Source organism: Loxodonta africana, chromosome 12 (assembly GCF_030014295.1).
Source record: "Loxodonta africana isolate mLoxAfr1 chromosome 12, mLoxAfr1.hap2, whole genome shotgun sequence".
Classification (NCBI taxonomy): domain Eukaryota; kingdom Metazoa; phylum Chordata; class Mammalia; order Proboscidea; family Elephantidae; genus Loxodonta; species Loxodonta africana.
Window position 1 is genome coordinate 99,627,296 of NC_087353.1, and position 18,213 is coordinate 99,645,508.

At 52.2% G+C, this 18,213-nt stretch overlaps 1 protein-coding gene across 10 annotated transcripts; it reads left to right on the forward strand.

Annotated features, from left to right (window-relative positions):
• The first annotated feature begins 432 nt into the window (after positions 1–432).
• KCTD7 (potassium channel tetramerization domain containing 7) lies at positions 433–17,996 on the forward strand. 10 transcript variants are annotated; one of them, XM_064296076.1, is made up of 4 exons: positions 433–871; positions 5,769–5,938; positions 11,531–11,709; positions 12,223–12,594. In XM_064296076.1, the coding sequence occupies exons 1-4, from the start codon at positions 560–562 to the stop codon at positions 12,471–12,473; spliced, it is 912 nt and encodes a 303-aa protein (XP_064152146.1). In that variant the 5' UTR covers positions 433–559; the 3' UTR covers positions 12,474–12,594. The 10 variants fall into 10 exon arrangements, with proteins under 10 accessions (XP_064152146.1, XP_064152147.1, XP_064152139.1 ...); XM_064296077.1 differs by having other exon boundaries at positions 435–871; positions 11,531–11,669; positions 12,329–12,695; XM_064296069.1 differs by having other exon boundaries at positions 436–871; positions 12,215–17,996.
• The last annotated feature ends 217 nt before the right edge of the window (positions 17,997–18,213 follow it).

The window sequence follows — 18,213 nt, forward strand, 5'->3', positions numbered from 1 at the left end:
CGAGTAAGTCGTGACCCCTTGCGGGCGCCACCCTCAAAGGTGACAGCAGCGCGCACCCAGCCCCAGGCATCCCGCTCCGCGCGCACCCGGGCATCCCCCTCCGCGCGCACCCGGCCCCGGGCATCCCGCTCCGCGCGCACCCGGCCTCGGGCATCCCGCCCCGCGCACCCGGCCCCGGGCATCCCGCTCCGCGCGCACCCGGCCTCGGGCATCCCGCCCCGCGCACCCGGCCCCGGGCATCCCGCTCCGCGCGCAGCCGGCCCCGGGCATCCCGCTCCGCGCGCACCCGGCCCCGGGCCCCCGCCCCGCGCACCCGGCCCCGGGCATCCCGCTCCGCGCGCCCTCGGGCATCCCGCTCTGCGCGCACCCGGCCCCGGGCACCCGCCGCGCGCGTCCAGGGCGCCACCTCCCTCTACACAGGGACCAGCGCTAGAGGGCGGAGAGGGCCAATCAGAGCCGGGCAGGCAAGCAGGCCACTCAGACGCAGGCTGAACGCGCTCCTGCTCGGGGATTGGGCAAGCCTGCTGCCTATCAGGGCGGAGTGCGCCGGGCTCAGCCAATGGGGGCGGCGGCCCGATGGGGCCAGTGGACGCTGTCGGCGGTGGTCCCGATCCGGTCCGCTGAGGGAGCGGCCCCCTCCGGCCCCGCCGCCGGTCAGCCAGCCGCGTCATGTCCAGCGCTGCTCAGCCCTAGTGCCCGAGCCGTGCCCCTGCCCGGAGCCAGAGGGATGGTGGTAGTCACGGGGCGGGAGCCAGACAGCCGTCCCCCGGCCGGTGCCATGTCCAGCTCCGACGCCGAGGACGACTCTCTGGAGCCGGCCACCCCGACGGCCACGCAGGCGGGTCACGCGCTGCCGCTGCTGCCCCAGGAGGTACCGGGGCGGGCCGGGGGGGGGGCAGCGGGGCCGGGAGGGGCAGCGGGGCCGGGAGGGGCAGTGGGGCCGGGAGGGGCAGTGGGGCCGGGCAGCTGCCCGTGGGGCGGGCGCCCTGCGAGGTCCGGGGTTGGGTTCCCCCACCATTGATGGCCCGGGTGTGTCCCCTGCCCCGGGGCACCCAGTCCCCAGTCCCCCAGTGCGCCCGGCCTGGGAGGGTGACTGACCGCACCCCTCTGCCCCGCCCCCACCAACCTGGGGCGGGATGCCAGGCCGCTGACCGGACCAAGAAGCCGGGAGATGCTGGTGTCTTCCCGAGGGGCCAAGAGGAGGCCGGGCGGCGGCCCAAAGCCAGCCTCCAGCTGCCCAGAGAGGGGCAGGAAGCCATCTGCAGAGGAGCAGCTGGCCGAGGAGTAGGGGTGTCCCCACAGCCCCTCCTCCTCCATCACTAGCACACTAGCTGCTGTGCCCTGATGCTCGGTGGCTCCCCCTGGTCTCACTGCCTTGTGGGACTCCATCCCAGTAACGCCTGAGATGACCCTGAAGACAAGGGAGAACAGGAGGGAGGTGGGGTGCTGCAGGGCACTGAGGGTGGAAACCAGGAGGTAGAGGCTAAGGTAGTGCCAGGTGTGGCAGTATGTGACGGGGGACAGAGCCCCAGAGACACTGGGCTGGGCTAGGCTAGGTGAGGCTCTTGGAAGCAGGTAGTGTTGCTTGGGGCTGGAAGCCCTGTTCCTACAGCCGGGAGTGGGGTGGGCCCCACGGAGGAAGTCTCACTAGCTCCTTGCTCACCTCCCTGAAGCTGTCTGGTCCTTTAGGCCTCAGTTTGCTTTTCTGTCACCACAGTGTGAGGCTCAGTGAGGAAATGGGTGTGAAGTGGTTTCAAAGAGCTAAACATCTTGGTGAGTTAATCCCAAAAGAGTCCCGGAGCTGCCCAGGCCCAGACAGACACCTTGTCTTCCCTGCAGAGGACTCAGCCTGGGGCTGCAGGAGACATGCTGGGCCAGGCTGGACTCTGCCTCCTTCCCGGCCTGTGAGCTTCTCCAGCAAGCTTCTCCATCATAGAGAGCTTGTGAAAATGAGCAAAACTCTAGGGGTACTCAAGCCAGTTCCTGTTGAGACGATGCTGACTCATGGCGCCCCCATGTGTGTCAGAGTAGAACTGCACTCCATAGGGTTTTCAATGGCTGATTTTTCAGGAGCAGATCATCAGGCCGTTCTTTCGAGGCACCTGGGGTGGATTCGAACCGCCAACCTGTCAGTTAGAAGTACTCCTAGCAATTGGAAGAAAAGGACCGCTGGAAGCACAGTGATGCTGTTTTTAACAAGAGCAGAGGGGACTGTCAAGGGTCCTGTTGTGCATTGTCGTTGGAAGAACTATTTGGTTTGAGGGAAAGAGCGCAGGACGTGGAGCTGGGCGGCCAGGGCTGCGGTGCCAGCTTCCTGCCCATTGTGCTGCTTCGAACTCATTTTCAGTTCCTTGTTTCCTCTCTGCCTCAGTCTTCTCATCTCTAATATGCGACAAACACTTGGATTTTTAGGAGATACTCTTGGAAAAGATTTAAAGATCTCTACAAATATAAAGAACTTGTATTACAAGTTTGTAATACAAAATGTTTTACCTTTGTAATGCATTTGGGAACGTATTACTCCAAAACGATACTTGATCCTTGGTATGCACAGAGAATGGTTTACAGGAGCTGTAGCACAAGCTGGGCAACTGGTGGTTCAGTGGGAGAATTCCCCCTTCCACGTGGGAGACCCAGGTTCCCGGCCAACGCACCTCAGGCGCAGCCACTACCCATCTGTTAGCGGTGGCTTGTGTGTTGCTCTGATGCCGACCAGGTTTCAGCAGAGCTTCCAGGCTGAGACAGCTAAGAGGAGAGAACTGGCGATCTGCTTCAGAAAACCAGCCGGTGAAAACCCTGTGAATCCCAAAGGTCGTAACCGATCGTGGGGATGGTGCCGAACCGGGCAGTGTTTTGTTCCATTGTGCGTGGGGTTGCCATGAATCGGGGGCTGGCTTGACGGCAGCCAACAACAACATAGAGTAAGCAGGAGGCATTTCCGCTTCATCCGAGAGCAGAAGAGTAACGGTACACACAGCCACAGAGCTGTAAATGCCTGTCAGCTTCATTCATTCATTCGTGCATTCATCGTACATTCAACGACTATTTTGGTCTTTACTGTGCAAGGCCCTGGGTAAGTTGTAGTTCATGTATTTGTTTCCTACTTTATTTCACAAAGGATTTGAAAGGTAGGAAAAGGGATTGTCTGGATAAATGTACATAGACTTTCACTGGAGCCAGAGAGATGTCACGATACTGAAAAGTATGCACTAGGCTAACATTTCCGTTAATCTACAAGAGGTTTGTGGGAAAATTAGAACCGGCCTCATCTCTTTCACATGCTGTAGGTAGAAACGGCAGGCTGGGAACGCCATCCGAGAAAAAAACACAAAATGCCTGAGCATTTTAGGGGGGAACTTGGAGCTTCCCAGGGCCAATCTACCCCCTCATTTCCCTGCTCCTCACCCAGCCCTTGCTTCCAGAACCTCAGCCAAGCTGGAGACTAATCTCTGCAGATTCAGCAGGAGGGGACGGTGAGGAACAGAGAATGAGGAGTGGAAGCCTGGAGGTATTCAGTGGACATCTGCAGAGCCCTGCTGTGGGTGGCCCATGGGTGGAGAACATGACGCTGTCCCTGCCCCTGGGCAGCTTGGGGTCTGGTCAGGCCAGCTGACAGAAGAAAATCATCACCAGTGTATCGTACCAGGTGCTGTAATAGAGTGTGGCATAGAGTGAAGGCAGGATGGAGGGAATGTTTTGTTACCTCTGTTCTGGGGGTGGGTGGCGCAGATGGCTAAGTGCTCAACCACTGGCCAAAAGGTTGGTGGTTCGAATCCACCCAGAGGTGTCTCAGAAACGTCACAGCCCTGACAACCCTGTGGAGCACAGTTCTACTCTGACACGCATGGGGTGACCATGAGTTAGAATCGACTCCGCGGCGACTAACAGCAACATCTTGGGGAAGGCCAGGGACCAAACAAAAACCAAACCATTGCTTTCGGGTCAATTCTGACTCATGGCAGCTCCGTGTGTTACTCAGTAGAACTGCGCTCCATAGGGTTTTCTTGTCATATTTATGGGCGCAGTTTGCCAGGCCTTTCTTCCACAGTGCTGCTGGGTGGGTTCCAACTGCCAACCTTTCAGTTAGTAGTTGGAGAGGAGAGCAGAAATGGTCACAGAGGAGGGGAACCTTTAGGGTGAGTGGATGCTGTTAACCTGTGGTGCCTTGGTGAGGATTAGTAAAGGGCTCACAGCTGGGTTAGCAAGTCTCTCCCATCCAGGCGACCCTGTGCAATGAAAACCTACACTACAGTTGGGTGCAGTTCCATTTGTTAGGTGGTGCGTATGAGGGAGAGGGAGGGTGGGAAGAGCATTTTGGGCTGAGGAGACAGCATGGGCAAGGGTACAGAGGTGGCAAGCTCAGGCAGTGGAAAGAGGGCGATGAAAACTTGACCTGTAGAGTGAGATAGTGGGGTTGGGGTGAGAGACCCGATTTGAGGGCTCTTGGAAGTAGAATAAGGTCCCTGGGTGGTGCAAACAGTTTGCGCTTGTCTACTAACCAAGACGTTGATGGTTTGAATCTACCCAGGGGCACCACAGGAGAAAGACCTGGTGATCTCCTTCCTAAAGATTACAGCCAAGAAAACCCTATGGGGCAGTTCTCTGTAACATATGGGTTGCCCTGAGCTGGAATCGACTCGGCAGCAGTAGGTTTTTTGTTTTTGTTTTCTAACTTTTGATTGTGCTTTAGGTGAAAGTTTATCCAGCAAATTAGTTTCTCATTCAGCCTTAAAAGCTTGTGAGCGGCCGTCTAAGATGCTCCACTGGTCTCACTCCATTGGGAGCAAGGGAGAATGAAGAAAACTAAGGGAAAGATTAGCCCAAAGAATTAATGGTCAGCTACCACAACCTCCACCAGACTGAGTCCAGCACAACTAGATGGTGCCTGCTACCACCACTGGCTACTCTGACAGGGATCCCAATAGAGGCTCCTGGACAGAGCTGGAGAAAAATGTAGAACAAAATTCTAACTCACAAAAAAGACCAGACCTACTGGCCTCACAGAGACTGGAGAAACCCTGAGAGTATGGCCCCCGGACACCTTTTTCGCTCAGTAATGAAGCCACTCCTGAGGTTCACCCTTCATCCAAAGGTTAGACAGGCCCATGAAACGAAACGAGACTAAAGGGGCACACCAGCCCAGGGGCAAGGACGAGAAGGCAGGAGGGGACAGGAAAGCTGGTAATGGGGAACCCAAGGTCGAGAAGGGGAGAGTGTTGACATGTCTTGGGGATGGTAACCAATATCACAAAGCAATATGTGTATGAATTGTTTAACTGTAGAAACTAATTTGCTACAATAAAAAAGTTTTCCATTCAATAATTCATACACAAACCGTTTTGTGACAATGGTTAAAATCCCTGTGTGTTTGGTGTTTGGTTTTAGAGACGGAGTAGTCCCTGGGTGCCACAAATGCTTAATATGCTTGGAGGCTTGAGTTCACCCAGAGGTACCTTGGAAGAAAGACCTGGAAACCTATTTCTGAAAAATCAGCTATTGAAAACCCTACGGAACACAGTTTTACTCTGACGTGTGTGAGGTCGCCATGAGTTGGAATGGACTCGGTGGCAGCTGGTTTAGTAGTTCAGGGGTAGGATGGGTAGGACTCAGCAATTGATGGTACGGGGAAGAGAGAGGAGAGAGAAGAAAGCATTCAGACAGGCCCCTGGGTGTGGATTCCGGTGACAGAGTAAATGGCGTGGCACCCATCGGGCAGCCTGGCTCTCATTCCCCCGGCCTGTCTGAGAGCCCTGGTGGTTCCTTTCCAGTTTCCTGAGGTTGTCCCCCTCAACATCGGAGGGGCCCACTTCACCACACGCCTGTCCACCCTGCGGCGCTATGAAGACACCATGCTGGCGGCCATGTTCAGTGGGCGGCATTACATCCCCACCGATGCCGAGGGCCGGTACTTCATTGACCGTGATGGTACTCACTTTGGGTGAGTCTCCCCCCCTCCACATTCAGTTTTGTAGTCCATGCAAGTGAGTAGTGTGGGATTGGGTTTGGGCCTTTGGCATTTTCCATAGCACCTAGAAGGGCCCTGGGTGGCACAAAGAGTGCACTCAACTGCTAACCTAAAGATAGGCAGTTAAAACCCAGTCAGTGGCCATGGAAGAAAGCCTTGGCAGTCTGCTTTTACAAAGATTGTTGTTCTTTCGAGCCACCTCCAACTCATGGCAACCCCATGTGTTATAGGGTAGAACTGCTCCGTAGGGTTTTCTATTATATAACACATGGCGACGCCATTAGTCAGAATTGGCTTGACATCAGTGGCTTTATTTTTTTTTTTCCATACTACCTAAAAACCAAAAAAATCCAAATTCATTGCCATCGAGTTGGTTGCAACTCATGGTGAGCCTATAGGAACTGCCCCATAGGGTTTCCAATAGTGGATTCGAATTTCTCATCTTTTGGTTAGCAGCCGAACACTTAACGATAGTACCTAGAAAGGGAGATAACATGCTGATGGCATTTAATAAATGTGCTTATTAAATTGGGTCAAAATTCTTAGTTACTTTCCTAAAGGGGACAATGACAGGGAAGTCCCAGGTAACACACCTGTGGCTGGGAATGATGATACTCCTGTTCTATGCCGTCTAAGACTGGAAGTGTCATCTGTGTGGAAAGGAATAGGCATGACCCTACCTAGAGGCCCAGGCGGTACAAACAGCCTCTCGGAAAACACCCTAGTTCCAAATTCTGGGGTTTCGCATTGCCGTGGTGTGCAGCAGTGGTTCCCAGACTTCTTACTGTAGTGTAAAACAAACTGCTGTGCATTGGATTGTGTCCCCTCAAATGTGTATCAACATGGCTAGAATGTGATTCCCCGTACTGTATAGTTGTCCACCATTTTGTGATCTGATGGGATTATCCTGATGTAGTTAGGTACCATTGAGTTGGTTCCACCTCGGAGTGACCCTGTGTACAACAGAATGAAACACTGCCCGGTCCTGCGCCATCCCCATGATCATTGTTATTCTTAAGCCCATTGTCGCAGCCACTGTGTCAACTCATCTCGTTGAGGGTCGTCCTCTTTTTTGCTGACCCTCTACTTTACCAAGCATGATGTCCTTCTCCAGGGACTGATCCCTCCTGATAACATGTCCAAAGTATATGAGATGAAATCTCTCCATCCTTGCTTCTAAGGAGTATTCCTGTCCTTCTAAGACAGATTAGTTCGTTCTTTTAGCAGTCCATGGTATGTATATTCAACATTCTTTGCCAACACCTTAACTCAAAGACATCACTTCCTCGTCTGTCTTCCTTATTCATTGCCCAGCTTTTGCATGCCCAGGAGGTGACTGGAAACACCATGGCTTGGGTCAGATGCATTTTAGTCCTAAAAGTGACATCTTTGTTTTTTAACACTTTAAAGACGTCTTTTGCAGCAGATTTGCCCAGTGCAATGCATTGTTTGATTTCTTGACTACTGCTTCCATGGGTGTTGATTGTGGATCCAAGTAAAATGAAATCCTTGACAACTTTAGTCTTTTCTCCGTTTGTCATGATGTTGCTCATTGGTCCAGTTCTGATGATTTTTGTTTTCTTTATGTTGAGGTGCAATCCGTACCGAAGGCCGTGGTCTTTGATCTTCATCAGTAAGTGCTTCAAGTTCTCCTCACTTTCAGCAAGGAATTCTGCATAACCCAGGCCGTTAATCTTCCTCTAATCCTGACACCCCGTTCTTCATGTAGTCCAGCTTCTCGGATTATTTATGGATTTTACAACACATATTGTCCTATGTGTTGTAAATCCTAACTCCTATGATGTTTGTCTTGGTTATATAGTGCGGCTATAACAGAAATACCACAGGTGGATGGCTTCAACAAACAGAAGTTTATTCTCTCACAGTCTAGTAGGCTAGAAGTCCAAATTTAGAGCATCAGCTCCAAGGGAAGCCTTTCTCTTTCAGTAGGCTCTGGAGGAAGGTCCTTGTCATCAATCTTCCCCTGGACTAGGAGCTTTTCAGTGTAGGAACCCTGGATCCAAAGGACGTGCTTTGCTCCTGGAGCTGCCTTCTTGGTGGTATGAGGTCCCTGTGTCTCTTTGCTTGCTTCTGTCTTTTATATTTCAAAAGAAATTGACTCAAGTTACAACCTAATTTTGTAGATTGAGTCCTGTCTCATTAACATAACTGCCTCTCATCCTGCCTCATTAACATTACAGAGGTAGGATTTACAACACATAGGAAAATCACATGAGATGACAAAATGGTGGACAATCACACAATATGGGGAATCATGGCTTAGGCAAGTTGACACATCTTTGGAGGATACAGCTCAATCCATAACAATGTTAATGAGGCAGGATGAGAGGCAGTTATGTTAATGAGGCAGGACTCAAACTATAGGCTCAGGTTATATCTTGAGTCAATCGCTTTTTAGATATAAAAGAGAGCGTCAAGCAGAGAGGAGGAGGACCTCATACCACCAAGCAAGAAGAGCCAGGAGCAGAGCGCATCCTTCAGACTAGTTAACTAAGACACAAACCAAAAAAGGTAAGGGAAGGGCTGACACAGGGCTGCCCTTCTTTGATTTTGCCAAGAAAAGGCTTAACAAAAACCTTCTGTCGTTCATGTCATTTTAACCATAAAGAAAAACATACCCTCAAAAAGATTACCTTTTCTGAGAAGGGACATGTGGCTCCCTTACATGTAAACAACTTAAAGACTTTAAGCCTCAGTTTCCTTGTTTAGGAAATAAGGAATAATTACAGCTGTTCTGCAGGTGCTGCGTGGTTTAAAGTCAGGAAAGGTGTGTGTCAGGGTTGTGTCCTCTCACCATTACTTATTCAACGTGTACACTGAGCAAATAATCCAAGAAACTGGACTGTAAGAAGAAGAACTTGGCATCAGGATTAGAGGAAGACTCATTAACAATCTGCAATATGCAGATGACACAGTCTTGCTTGCTGAAAGTGAAGAGAAATTGAAGCACTTACTGATGAATATCAAAGGCTTGTATTACACCTCAAGATAAAGAAAACAAAAATCCTCACACCTGGACCAGGAAGCAACATCATGGTAAACAGAAAAGTTTGAAGTTGTCAAGGATATCATTTTACTTGGAACCACAATCAACACCCATGGAAACAGCAGTCAAGAAATCAGACGACGTATCACATTGGGCAGATCTGCTACAAAAGTTCTCTCTGAAGTGTTGAAAAGCAAAGATGACACTCTGAGGACTAAGTGCATCTGAGCCAAGCCATGGTGTTTTCAGTTGTGCCATATGCATGTGAAAACTGGACAAAGAATAAGGAAGACCAAAGAAGAATTGATGCCTTCGAATTATGGTGTTGGCAAAGAATATTGAATATACCATGGACTGCCAGAAGAATGAGCAAATGTGTCTTAGAAGTACAGCCAGAATGCTCCTTAAAAGCAAGTTATCAGGAAGGGCCAGTCCCTGGAGAAGGACATCATGCTTGGTAAAGCAGAGGGTCAGCGAAAAAGAGGAAGACCCTCAATGAGATGGACTAACACAGTGGCTGCAACAATGGGCTCAAGCATAACAACAATTGTGAGAACGGTGCAAGACCTGGCAGTGTTTCGTTCTGTTGTTCGTAGGGTCACTCTGAGTTGGAACTGACTCGATGGCACCTAACAATAACAACATAGCTTCCCTGCAGGCCTATCAGACAACAAGGATTAAATAAAGAGCCCTGGTGTGACTCCTTGGAGCCCTGGTGGTGCAGTGGTTAAGAGCGCAACTGCTAACCAAAAGGTTGGCAGTTCGAATTCACCAACTACTCCTTGGAGACCCAATGGGGCAGTTCTACTTTATCCTATAGGGTCATTATGAGTCAGAATCGTCTTGACAGCAATGAGTTTGGTTTTTTTGGCTGGTGTTGCACCCAATGGCACTACAGAAGGAAGTCTGGTAACTGCTCCTGCAAAGATTACAGCCAAGAAAACTCTATGCAGCACAGTTCTACTTTATAACCCAGGGGGCTGCCACGAGTTGGAATCCACTCAGTGGCAGTGGGTTTGGTGTCTTTTGGTTGGTGTGATCCCTGGCCACATCCCTTTCAGAGTATGTGCCTGAAACTCTTTGTTAACTTTGGAGGTGAGTAGAGAACTGATGTGGTCCTTGACCTTGAACCAGAGAGGTAGAAACCCTCCAACCACCACCTCTCTGTGCTGGCCGTCAAACAAGAACACCCGCACTGGGAAAGGTCACTTTTATCCTCAGGAAGGAGCCTGTGGCCAAATTGTTTGCTTTGGAGCATCTAGGTTTCCCCATTGGGCTGTCAGCTGCCTCCAAGGCTGAGAAAACAAAGTGTCACTTCACTCGGCAGAACTATAAAAAGATTTTTGTTTGCAGGCTGTTTGGGAGAAGAAAGTGCTGGCCTCAGCTGGCAGCTCCTACAGTGCTCTGAGCTGGGGCTTGCTCCAGGGTTGTGGTCTCCGGAGCTCACCAAGGCTTGCAGAAGGTCCTAGAGGACTTGTATGGGACGGGGGTGTGAGGAGGGGGACAGAGTTTGGCTCTAGGCTACTGCGCCGTGCCCAAGTGGCACTGCAGAGTGAGGAGCCAGCCACGGGCATGTGGAGAGTGGAGTATTGTGGCATTCCGGCTTGAGCCACAGGACTCCAGCGGCCTGTGAGTCATCATCAGCAGACCAAGTTTTCTGAAGACCCAGATAAAAGAGAGTGGAGCTCAGGGCGTTTGGGGGCGCATTTCTCTGCTGACACAGCTCATGCACCCCCAGTACCCTGTGGAGGACCGTTTGATCTGAACCATTTGTGCTGAAGTCCTAAGTACAGCGGGTGTGGCTTGGAGCCAACCTTGTCTGCACCCGAGTCTCTGGCAGCCTCAGCTCCTTGAGCAAGGGCGTTCTGAGCCCGTTGTCTCCTCATCCTGAAGTGGAGGATTGGAGGGGAGGACACACAGGTAGTGGGTGTTGCTAGGCGTGTACGGTCATAGACAATTATTGGGGCAGCTGCTTCATGGCGTGGTTTACTCACATCCTTACAGGAGCACTCTTCCCACACCTACCAGTGAGGAATCTGATCACTCTCAGTGCTAAGGAATCGGGAAAGAGAATTAGAAGGACTGAGTCTTATTTTTGAAAAATGCAACATGTGATTTTATTCAGCCCTAGAACAGGAGTCCCTGGGTGGCACAGATGATTAAGCGCTTTACTACTAAACAAAAGGTTGCTGGTTCAAATCCACCCAGAGGCACCTCAGGAGAAAGGCCTGGTGATCTGCTTCAGAAAGGTCACGGCCTTGAAAGCCCTATGGAGCAGTTCTACTCTGCACACTCAGGGTCGCCATGACTCAGAACTGACTTGATGGCCATGAGTTTGGGGTTTTTTTCATGTATTAACTCAGTTAATGCCCTCAATGTTATAAGGTAGTTCCGTTATTTCTCCCCATTCTACAGATGAGGAAACAGGCCCAGAGAGGTTAAGTCACTCACCTGAGGTCAACAGTTGGCAGTCTGGGGCCAGAGCCTGTGCTCTAACTATGTGGCACCACACAGGTCCGTTAGCTTCTCCTCACCAGCCCCCTGTCCTTCCCTCTCAGAGATGTGCTGAACTTCCTACGCTCAGGGGACCTGCCGCCCTGGGAGCGTGTCCGGGCCGTGTACAAGGAGGCCCAGTACTACGCCATTGGAGCCCTCCTGGAGGAGCTGGAGAACATGCAGCCGCTCAAGGGGGAGAAGGTGCGCCAGGCGTTTCTGGGACTTATGCCCTATTACAAAGGTGAGGGGTCAACTGCCCAGGAGAGGGGGTTGAGGAGGAGGGTCCCTGACATCTGTCGGTACCTTGGTCTCTACCAGCACAAGTGGCTCCAAGGTTCATCCAGATGACTGGGATGGAAAAGAATCCCGCCCCTCCCAGTCACCCCAGGAAGATTCGGGCTAGAGTGGGCCATCTTGCCTATGACAGCCATCACATTTCCTTCTAAAAGAACAGTCCTCGTTCCGTTGGTTTCCTTTTTGCTGTGGAAAACCATGGAGTCCCTAGGTGGTACAAACAGTTAACGCGCTCAGCTACTAACCAAAAGCTGCACGTTCCAGTTCACCCAGAAGTGCCTCGGAAGAAAGGCTTGGCAGTCTACTTCCGAAATATCAGCCATTGAAAACCCTATGGGGCACAGTTCTACTCTGACACACACATGGCATGGCCGTGAGTTGGAGTCAAGCCAAAGGCAGCCGGGACCGGGATGGAGAACCACAAGCCCTGGTTAAGTTTGTGCCCTTCCCAGGCCCACAGAGCCCCTCCCCTGGGAATCTCTCTTCCTCCTGCATCCTGCCATCACTGAGGCTCCCCTGCCCGGCCCCTCCCCACCCTGTGATGGACGCTGTGTTCACCTGCGCAGACCATCTGGAGCGGATCGTGGAGATCGCCCGGCTGCGTGCGGTGCAGCGGAAGGCCCGCTTCGCCAAGCTCAAGGTCTGCGTCTTCAAGGAGGAGATGCCCATCACGCCCTACGAGTGTCCGCTCCTCAGCTCCTTGCGCTTTGAGCGGAGCGAGAGCGATGGGCAGCTCTTTGAGCACCACTGCGAGGTGGACGTGTCGTTCGGGCCCTGGGAGGCTGTGGCTGATGTCTACGACCTGCTGCACTGCCTGGTGACGGACCTGTCGGCCCAGGGCCTCACGGTGGACTACCAGTGCATTGGGGTGTGTGACAAGCACCTCATCAACCATTACTACTGCAAGCGCCCCATCTATGAGTTCAAGATCACATGGTGGTGAGTAGCCTGGTAGGGAGCAGAGGCCGTCAGCGGGGAGCCGTGTCCCTTGGTGGCTCTGGGAGTAAGATCCCTGCAAGGGTGGCTTTCTGCCTGCCTAGGACCTGCCGAGGTGCGGATGAGGCCTGTGGCACGGCTCCCAGGGCATGGCGGTGCAGCTCCCTTCTCCCCGTGGTGCCTCAGAGGCAGGCTCAGGGCCCATGCCGATGGGGCCCGGGCCTGCACTCCCCTGGCCCTGCTTCCAGGCGTGGCCCGCTTTGCCTGCGGCTGATGGAGTCTTGCTAGGGCTTGACTGAGAAGTCCAGAGAGGTGCTGTCACCTTCTTGGCCAGGCAGGAGCATTTCTGCCCTTTGTAGAGTCACGTTACCAAACTAATGTAGGTGTAAGCACTTCTTCCACACTGTTTACCTGCCCCTTCCTGTGCTCAGCTGTAGGTGTAAGGACAGACATGATGGGGGATGGGATTCTCTCCAAACAGCCTCACAACCCCTGCCTGAAGAAGAAAGAGCACCTGTCTCTCCCAGTGCTCCCTTCCCCCTTGCCGTCTGAGGATGTGGACAGAAGCTTTCTCTCTTCCCACATGGCCCTCACCACCTTTTGGAGATGTAACTGTAGTTGCCAAAGCCATGTACCAGGTTGGCCTTAGAAAACCACCATGTTTACAGCCCTGTCTTGGGGCCTTGGCTTCTCCTACCTTCCACCAACCTTCCTTGCCTGCGGGGGTTGTCTTCTCACAGGGCCGGAATGCGAATTTCAGAATCTGCTTTTGAAGATTTCCTAAGTCAGAGCAAACAGGGCACCTAGATTTTCTGTTCTCTTTGAGATGTAGCATCCTCCGGGGAGGCTCAGAAGACCTCCCTGGCTACTCTTTCGTGTGTTAGGGTCAGGAGTGCGGGGAACCTCCTTGGACGGGGACCCCCCTTTAGCCCCTTTGGCATTATCCTGCTAACGTTCTCCTTCTGGGTGGGTGTCTGTTCTGGGGCAGTGAAGGAAGGGCTGGGTGAGAGGCTCAGCCATCCTTGGAGCTGGAGGAAGCCAGCAGCAGACCCTGGTTATGTGTCACTCCCACACTGGTGAGAGAGAAAGACCCCCAAGGATCTCCCCCCTGCATGTCCTCCTGGCTGTCTGCAGCCCAGGCGCTGGTCAGGGTGTGAGCATGTGACTCCTCCAGGCAGAGCTACGTGGTACCACTAGTCAGATGCAACATTTCTGTCCCCTGGGACGGTGAATACCTGGCCTCTCCCTGGCTGTCCTCTTAGGGATATTTATATGCAAAGGGTTGGTGAGGGCAGCCCCACAGGTCTCAGTCCTACAGGAGTAGACTGTGAGGTGGGCAAGGTGAGCTGAGGATGTCTGTAACCCTCTGAGGAAGAGAGGGCAGGCCCCAGGCCCAGGCTGACTTCCCTCCTGGGACTGGGTGGCACTGACCCCCTGGTGCCTGTGTGGGAGCTCCTAAATTTCACTCTTGTATGGGTGGAGCAGAGATGGAGACCGAGCTCTAAGGGGAAAGGACAGGCCTCAGGTTCCAGGTGTGTGTTTTTCCTATCACGGTCTCTTTTCTGGAGTGACGTCTCGCTTGCAGCTCAGCCATGCAGCACGGTTCTTGCCTTGTTCCAACAGCACAGTCTTTCCTTCCTGTGGGTCTGCATGGTGTTCCTCCCTAATCTGTGTTCACTTCTCAGCAGACACAGAAACCAGCTGCTCAGGAGGAGGTCAGGGTGAGTGGAGCACAGATGAGTCAGCCCAGTGCTTTCAGTGGTCCAGCCCGCCACGAGTATCCCACCTCTGGGCCATGTAGGGTCCATCCACATAAGACATGGAGTAACTGCTCAAATGTAGGTTTGCTCATAAATAGGCCCTGAGACTTGCTTGGGGTTTCAGGGGTGCTGAGCAAAGACCCCCTCCCTCCATCTCTCTGCCCCCCAAGCTGTTCTCACAGTGGTGTGCTCTGACCCAGATGGGGAGACAGGACTCTGGGTCAGCAGAGCAGGCAGGAGGGACACTGGCTGGCCAGCTTAGAGCTCTTTTTAATGGGAGTAAAAGAATGTCATAGCCCAGTTTGAGAGGCCAAGGCCAGGCTGGGAGGTGGTTTTTGATGTTGTGTTCTGTGGTAGTGGCCTCCAAAGAAAGGGGTCATCTTCAAGGAAATGGCTTCTCCCAGTCAGATCCCTCCCTAACTCTAGATAGCCAGACCCAGCACATAAAAAGGGTTGGGACAGGAAGAGGGCTCCAAAGGATGAAAGCTCCCTGATGCAAAGGAAGTATTTTTCATAGAATTCTCATGCAGAATGTTAGTAAATGCTCCCCACCACGATGAGGAACGAGACCATTGTCTTGAGAGGGGCCAGGGATTACTGGGGAGTCAGACCCTTCAATTGCTGGCCTCGGAACGTCCTTGTGTTCAGCTTTGGGCAGTTTTCCTCCCAGGTGCTATGCTCACTGGGTAGGAAGGTAGACACTTTAGGGGCTAGGACTGTAGTGCAATGCTAGCCGTAACAAAATTCAATAAAAATACAGATTAAACCTCATGAACCACAGCCTCCACCAGCATGAGCCCAGAAGTAGATGGCGCCTGGCTACCACCACTCGCTGCTCTGACAGGGATCACAACAGAGGGTCCTGGACAGAGCAGGAGAAAAATGTAGAACAAAATTCAAATTCACAAAAAAAAGACTTACTGGTCTAGCAAAGATTAGAAGAACTCCCAAGACTATAGCCCCCCCAGGCACCTTGCTAACTCAGAACTGAAGCCACTCCCGAAGTCCACTTTCAGCCAAAGATCAGACAAGCCTATAAAACAAACAATAACACGTGGGAAGAACGTGCTTCTTAGCTCAATCAAGTATACCAGACCAAATGGGCAACTCATGCCCAAAAGCGAAGACAAGAAGGCAGGAAGGGACAGAAAACTGGACAAATGGATGCAGAGAACCTGGGGTGGAAAGGGGGAGAGTACTGACACATTGCAGGGATTGCATCCAAAGTCACAAATAATTTGTGTGTAAATGTTTTAATGAAAAGCTAATTTGCGTTGTAAACTTTCACCTAAAACACAAAAAATTTTAAAAACCAATAGCAACAAAAAAGTCAGAAACAAGACCACGATGAAGCACATCACGCCATCCCGGGGGAGGGGTTCTCCTGGTGATGTTCTGAACAGGAGGACGGACGTCTTCACCACCCCGCTCCCCCTCTGGTTGGCCCTCCAGGCTGCCCAGCGCTTCCCTTGCAGAAGGCAGCTCTCAAAGGATCCTCCGTTGTCCGTTTCCGGGATTAGGATGGCCTGGGAACTACGGGAGGCTTAACCTAAGACTGAGCAGGTTTAATCCTCCTGTTCTAGACAACTGGCTGGAGGACTGGGGCGTAGACTGTTGTGAGACATTAAGGGGGTGGGCATCAGTATGGGATCCTGGTCTGCGCTGAAGAGGTTGAGAAAAACAACAGCCAGACAACACACAACTCTTCACGCTGAGTGTTGTGACCGCAGTAAGAGTTTCTAACGTCTTCCTTCTGCGTACCATCTGTTCGTGTCTGCTCCTCGTGCGAGCGCTCCCAGGCTTTTCTGGGCACCACGTTGCGGGGCTTGTGCACCAAAGTGGTGCCCACATCGCGGTCCTGAAATAGGCGTTAAGCTGGGACAGGGTGGAAGAGGCAGTGTTTGGAATTTTGGAAGAAAATTTGCATATATACATATGCATGCACTAGGAGGGGCTGCGGGGGCTGCAGGGGCTGGGGGAGGTGGGAACAAAGGTCGGGCTAGGACAGGTAGTCGCTCTGGAGTGTGCGAGGCCCCCGGCCCCGTGTCTTCCTTCTGTACATGTGGGGCTTGTGGACATGGAATAGCACTGCCCGTGTGTGTTCATGTACCTGTCTGCGAGTGCTTTGGCGCTTGGAGCCTCGGGAGCCACAGGTGGCATTAAAGTCGAGCATCAGAACCCGGGTGGTGTGCCTTTCTTTTTATAGAGACCTGCTTTCATCCCTCCGCTGCCCGCACCCTCCCTTCACCAGGAAATATGTCTTGGTTTCTGTCTAACATGGGGTAGGCTTTGGGATGCTGCACTAAATAAAACAGATTCTCTCCTGAGAGCAGCAGCTGAGCTTCTGCCCTGACCGAAGTTAAAGGAAGGTGGGATCCATGGAGAACCTTCTGGATTGCTCCAACCTTGTCTCTGCTCAGGTAGGCTCGTGCCTGCCCCAGCCCAGGCAGACAGCTCTGCTGAGAGCTCTCAGGGGAAGAAGACACCACTATTGCTTCCTCGCGGTGTGACTCACCAGCCAGGTGGCTCTGAAGCACATCCCTCCCATGGTATCCCCCACTTCTTTCTGAGGGGAGACCAGTGCCTCTAAGCTTATGTGAGCCTTTCTTGAGGAAAATGAACGTAAGCTGCCCTTCCCCTGAGGCAGTTTGGCCCCTTCCTGGCTGACGAGTGGCCTCATGAAGATGCCCCTTGGAGTCACTTCATGGACCAATCCGGAAAGGTAAGTTCTGAAGTTCAGGGAGCTACACCACCCTCCAGCTGCCTCCCTCAAGTCTCTGATTATCCTGACTTTCAAACAAAAGCACTGCATGGTCTATGCCACATGTGTTCGCTGGCCTGATGACTGTGCACAGAAGCCCATAGTAATGATGTCTAATGACACCTTACACGTGGAAACTGAAGCCACAGAGATGCCATTTCCTCACAGGCACACAGCTAGTAAGTGGCAGAGCCAAGACTAAAGACCCAGCACCTCTGTCCTCAATCCTCAGGGGTGTTCAACAGCAGAGCCTGCCCTTCCTGTTGGCAGCTCAGGTATGTACGGTATCTCTTCACCCTGCCTGACCTGTGAAGAGCTGAGAAGCAGGCGCTCTAGGAAGGAAAACTAGAAAGACTTCCTTAGGCTGCCAGGCCTTAAGTAGCCCCTGAACATGAAATAGATGGGTTCCCCCTTCCTTGGTAGGTGGAGAAGGCCTTGCTCAGGGAGCAGTACGCAGAGGATGTCTGAGCAGGTGAAAACGGCCCCTGGCTGGACACTGGGTGTGCTGGCCCAATCTAGGACAGACCCTCAGGTCCAACCACAGGGTTGTGCTCCAGAGCCTGGTCCATAGCCTCCAGACTGGAAGGCTCTTTAGGTTAACTCGGAGGACACTGGTACCTGGTTTGGGACTCAGCCCTTGGACCATGGTCTTTATACTGCCTGTGCCTCCAGTTATCTTTCTGACTTGACTTACTTTTAATTTTTAATTAACTTTCCCTTATATCATGTTCCTTTAGCTTTTACTATACACCATTAACTTTCTATCCTTTTATTTCTTACCATTTTCTTTTTCCTATCGTGTACTTTAGCTATTTTTAAACATAATTTTAAGCTTTATTTCTAATGTAACTTCTAAATAAAACACACGTATGAACAGGACAGTTATACAGTTTTCCTTCCTTGCTCTGAGCAAGGGCCACTGTGTGCTTTTTTTTCCTCTTCAGTCATCTCTACAATGCCCTGATTGACCATTAGACATTAGGCACCTCATTTC